The sequence below is a fragment of the Triticum dicoccoides genome, chromosome 6A (genome assembly GCF_002162155.2).
Source record: "Triticum dicoccoides isolate Atlit2015 ecotype Zavitan chromosome 6A, WEW_v2.0, whole genome shotgun sequence".
Taxonomy (NCBI): Eukaryota; Viridiplantae; Streptophyta; class Magnoliopsida; order Poales; family Poaceae; genus Triticum; species Triticum dicoccoides.
In genome coordinates this window covers 396,253,125-396,258,216 of record NC_041390.1, presented here as the reverse complement: position 1 = coordinate 396,258,216, position 5,092 = coordinate 396,253,125, and the positions used below count along the sequence as shown (strand labels likewise).

General features: G+C 43.8%; 1 protein-coding gene across 1 annotated transcript in view; it reads right to left on the bottom strand.

Moving 5' to 3' along the window:
- Positions 1-3,109: 3,109 nt before the first annotated feature.
- The window catches only part of LOC119317000 (F-box/kelch-repeat protein SKIP30-like), a 4,090-nt gene continuing 2,107 nt past the window's right edge, over positions 3,110-5,092 (bottom strand). The window contains exon 2 of the mRNA XM_037591383.1: positions 3,110-4,411. Coding sequence (XP_037447280.1) covers positions 3,308-4,369 — 1,062 coding nt within the window. The 5' untranslated portion in view covers positions 4,370-4,411 and the 3' untranslated portion in view covers positions 3,110-3,307. The remainder of the gene's footprint in view (positions 4,412-5,092) is intronic.

Sequence of the window (5,092 nt, the reverse complement as noted above, 5' to 3'; positions counted from 1 at the left end):
GGTTTCACTAGTGGCTTCTCTCAAGATAGCATAAGTATTACGGTGGATGAACGAATTACTGTCGAGCAATTGATAGAAAAGCGAATAATTATGAGAATATCTAGGCATGATCATGTATATAGGCATCACGTCTGTGACAAGTAGACCGACTCCTGCATGCATCTACTACTATTACTCCACACATCGACCGCTATCCAGCATGCATCTAGAGTATTAAGTTCATAAGAACAGAGTAACGCCTTAGGTAAGATGACATGATGTAGAGGGATAAACTCAAGCAATATGATATAAACCCCATATTTTTATCCTCGGTGGCAACAATACAATACGTGTCGTTTCCCTTTCTGTCACTGGGATCGAGCATGGCAAGATTGAACCCAAAGCTAAGCACTTCTCCCATTGCAAGAACGATCAATCTAGTAGGCCAAACCAAACTGATAATTCGAAGAGACTTGCAAAGATAACCAATCATGCATAAAAGATTTCAGAGAAGAATCAAATATTGTTCATAGATAGACTTGATCATAAACCCACAATTCATCGGATCTCGACAAACACACCGCAAAAAGAGTTACATCGAATAGATCTCCAAGAAGATCGAGGAGAACTTTGTATTGAGATCCAAAGAGAGACAAGAAGCCATCTAGCTACTAGCTATGGACCCGAAGGTCTGAAGTAAACTACTCACACATCATGGGAGGGGCCATGGAGTTGATATAGAGGCCCTCCGTGATCAATGCCCCCTCCGGCGGAGCTCCGGAAAAGGCCCCAAGATGGGATCTCTTGGGTACAGAAGGTTGCGGCGGTGGAAATAGGGTTTCGTGGTGCTCCTGGATGTTTTCGCGGTATGTGAACATATATAGGAGGAAGAAGTAGGTCCGTTGAGCCATAAGGGGCCCACGAGGGGGAGGGCACGCCCCCTGCCTCGTGGATGCCTCGTTCGTTTCTTGACGTCCACTCTAAGTCCTTTGGATCATGTTTGTTCCAAAAATCACGCTCCCGAAGGTTTCATTCCGTTTGAACTCCGTTTGATATTCCTTTTCTGCGAAACACTGAAATAGGCAAAAAAACAACAATTTGCACTGGGCCTTGGGTTAATAGGTTAGTCCCAAAAATAATATAGAAGTGTAAAATAAAGCCCATTAACATCCAAAATAGATAATATAATAGTATGGAACAATCAAAAAATATAGATACGTTGAAGATGTATCACTAATATCCCTCGTCTTCCTCTCTCAAATCTTGGTCATCTTATAGATGTCCCTTTCGCCTTCCTTCGTGCCTAACCGTTTGTAGAGGTTCTCATATGCCCGACCCCTTGCTTCATTGACAGCTCGTTGTGTGGCCTTCTTGCCATCTTGTACTTCTCTATGTTGTCTGCACTCCTATCTAGGTATAGGCGTCTGAAACAATATTTCTTTCTTTAATCATCTTATGTACATCACCATTCCACCACCAGGTATCCTTATCTTCATTTCCCCTTCCCCTGGATACTCCAAACTCCTCCAAGGCCACCTTATGAATGCAAGTCGCCATCTTCATCCACACATTGTCCGCATCCCCTCCTTTCTCTCAAGGGCCCTCCTTAATGACCCTTTCCTTGAACACCCGATCTACCCTCCCCCCTTGAGCTTCCACCATTTTGTTCTAGCGACTTTGGCACGCTTATCCGCTGGACACGAATCCGAAAGCGGAAGCCAGCAACCATCGGCTTATCACCTTACAATCTATCCAGGTATCACCTTATAATCTAGGCACACACGCTAGCTTATGCTGAAGAAACTGGAATGAGTTGCATAAATAGTGGTGGTTTAGGCAATCGCTGCCTCTCCCGGTCCGGAGCCTCTGGTTCAAATCTGGTCAATCCGCCTCGGGCTTAAGATCCGGATTTTTCTTTGGCAATGGATTAGGGGTCGGGTACCTTCAGGGGTGGAGGTCCTCAAGCAAAATGGCTCCGGGGATGGGACTTGCCCTTTATGCGAGACCGCGGAAGACTCGAACCCCATCTTTTTTTAGTGTGTTTTCGCACGTTTCCTTTGGTGATGTTTTCGTGAGGTGGTTGGTGGTAGTTGGTCTAACAACTTCCCCGACCTTTTTTGGAACTCAGGCATCCGAGCAATGATCCCACCACATTAGGTTGCTCGGGATTGGGCTGCTCGCGTGGACGCTTTGGACGATCGGTAATAAACTTGTGATTCAGCACATGTCTCTCAGACATTCTACCGACGCGGTCTTCAAAATGTGTGGTTACTTACAGTTTTGACGGCCGCTTAGTTGCCCTCCGGACCGGGACGCCATCTTCATCTTCATTGCAGACCTTCGAGCACCAACGTTCCGCTTGTCTCCTCCGCTCCCCCACCACCTACAGAGCTGGAGGCCTTGGGCGTCCATACTGCTTTGCCTTGGGTTGTCCACCTCATCTTGGTCTTTTCCTTTTTCCTTTTTAGGGCTTATTTAGTTGTGCACTTAGCAAAATCTGTCATACTTCACGTGAGTGTTTTTGGTGTGAACTTTGTCTCTTGGATTTTTATGGCTCTGTTGTTGTGCTTTGTCTATAAAGCTGAGCGAAAGCCTTTTTTTATATAAATAGTGGTGATTTTTTCCTTGAGTGACCCTCATTCTTCACTCTAATCTTATAACATGTCTCTAATCTGGCGAACGAGAGAGAACCGTATGTTGAAAAGGCCTTCCAGATGCAAAAGAATATCAGAAAAAACATAATTTCACTTTCAGGATACCAAGAGTAGCTTCCAGTTGAAAAAGCACAAAAAGTTGCATTCCTAAACTTCATCTTATACTTAACCAGAGAGCAATAGATTGCACTTGCTTTTCCTAACATCTACTCCCTGTGTTCCTAAATATTTGTCTTTCTAGATATTTCAACACGTGACTACATATAGAGCAAAATGAGTGAATCTATACTCTAAAATATGTCTACATGCATCCGTATGTGGTAGTCCGTTTGAAATGTCTAGAAAAACAAATATTTAGGAACGGAGGGAGTATTCTGTATGTAGCAAGTCCAATTTTGAAACACACGAGGAACTTTGCATTGTGCAAAAAAAAAAATCAAACCAATAAGATTGCAGCAAGCACTGCAAGGCACATGTACTATAATATAGTAGTCGTATAATAACTGACTGACAATCTGACATTCGAGTCATGGCCAACATATATCCTCAATGCTACAACAAGTGATCCAAAACTAAAAGCATAGTTAACCTTTTTTTCAGAAATTAAATGAGATGCAGAATAAATAAAATCCATCTGCAGTTTTCAGCAACAGCATTGCCACACTGGAACGAGCCTAGATCTTCAGCAGAGCACAGCCTGCGATACTCCCTCGGCAACGCGTCATCGGTGATCCTTGTCGCCAGGTTGGCCTCTCGCTTGCGACATTCAAGATATCAACATCAGACAATGGCTTAATGCACTGATTTCTTGGCCCAGGGCCGATCACTCCACCAAACAAACATATGCTGTCCCCTAAGCCAATCATGCCAAAGCCGATCCTGCTTTGGAATCCTGATGCACAAGGAACCATCTTATCAGGGAAATTCTCACCATGCTGCTTCCTAATGCAGCTATTGCTCAGCACATACAACTCTCCACCAACCATTGCCATTGGGCCTTGCAGCCAAGAGTAGTCCTCAACAGCCCAATAATTACCGCCATCTTCGAGAATCTGGACTGTGGATATCCCTTTATGCAATACGTGCATCTTATCCTTGAAGACAAGACCAGAGCATGCAGAGGGGTGTGCCTGGCGGAGGTCAGGGAGGGACTCCCATGTGTCAGCTTCAGGATCGTAAATCTCAGCCTCTGATATCGATTTGCGGCAGTTTGTAAAGCCCCCAGCAACAATTATCTTCCCATCCAATGCATAACAAGCAAACATCGCTCGAGCTACAAGCATTGGAGCCCTCTGGGCCCACAAGCGGTGGAGAGGATCATAAGACCAGACCTCATTGCTCGCAAAGATTGTGTCATGGTCTCCAGTAAGGGGGTCAACTCTATCACTGCCACCACCAATTACATAGAGTTTTCCAGCAACAGAGGCAACTCCAAAACGGGCAATGTTCCTAATCTGAGATGGCATGACAGGGAGAGTTATCCACTTGTCTCGACGAGGATCATAAAGTTGCCAAATGTTTTCAGGTTCGAATGCCAACACACATAGCAGTTCTTCCGTCGCCCCAATCTGATTCCGAACATTGAGAAGCTCCCCATTGCGAACAGATGCTCTCCAAGAGCGGCAAACCAGCTGAAGAATAGGATGGGATACAAACGGGACACGTGCAAGGCACTGGAGAGCCACTTCATTAGGAAGACCGTCAAGTAAGGTCGATACCATCGTGCACTCAACCATATTATCTCAGTATACAGCAAGGAAGCGACAAGACCTATTAGCCTGAACATGTCAAACATACCAAGTTCAGATACACGCTGTACAGAGAAATCAGCGAAGTAGAATCAAAATAATGATCAGGCATTCATCTAATAGATATCATTCGAACAGAAACTTAATGAGGCATGGAATGATGAAAACACATAGTTAGAACTCTAAACCAACAGTAGGGACATAATTAATTAAAGTATCCTAAGTGAGGCTGAAGGTGAGCCTGCAGGGCACATTACATCATAGAGAAATTGTTTTATTTGTTGAGGGATAGCGTGTAACAAAAGATTGTCGATAGACCCAAAATTGTTCGGAGTTCCTCCTAGGGCATAGCAAAGGTAGCTCATATTCATTGAAAGTTCTTACTTAGCACTTACCCTGGTACGATATTAAACAGTTTTTATTTGCAAATTGATTACAATACATAAGGACATAGGTATATTCCAAAATCATGATTGTTAACATCAGCCATGAAAGAAACAGCAACAGCTACAATTATTAAGGTATATTGTTACTTTATGTTCTTTAAGCTTCTCAGTTTTCACTATACAGATTTGTGAGGGGGGAAAATAGCCTCAAGAAAACAAAGTGATCAATTAACTTGGCTCAAAAGTTGACTAACATGTGACAACTGACTATGGATATTCCAGAAAAGCTCCATGCGGAAAGTAACCGCAGCAAACCTCTAGGATA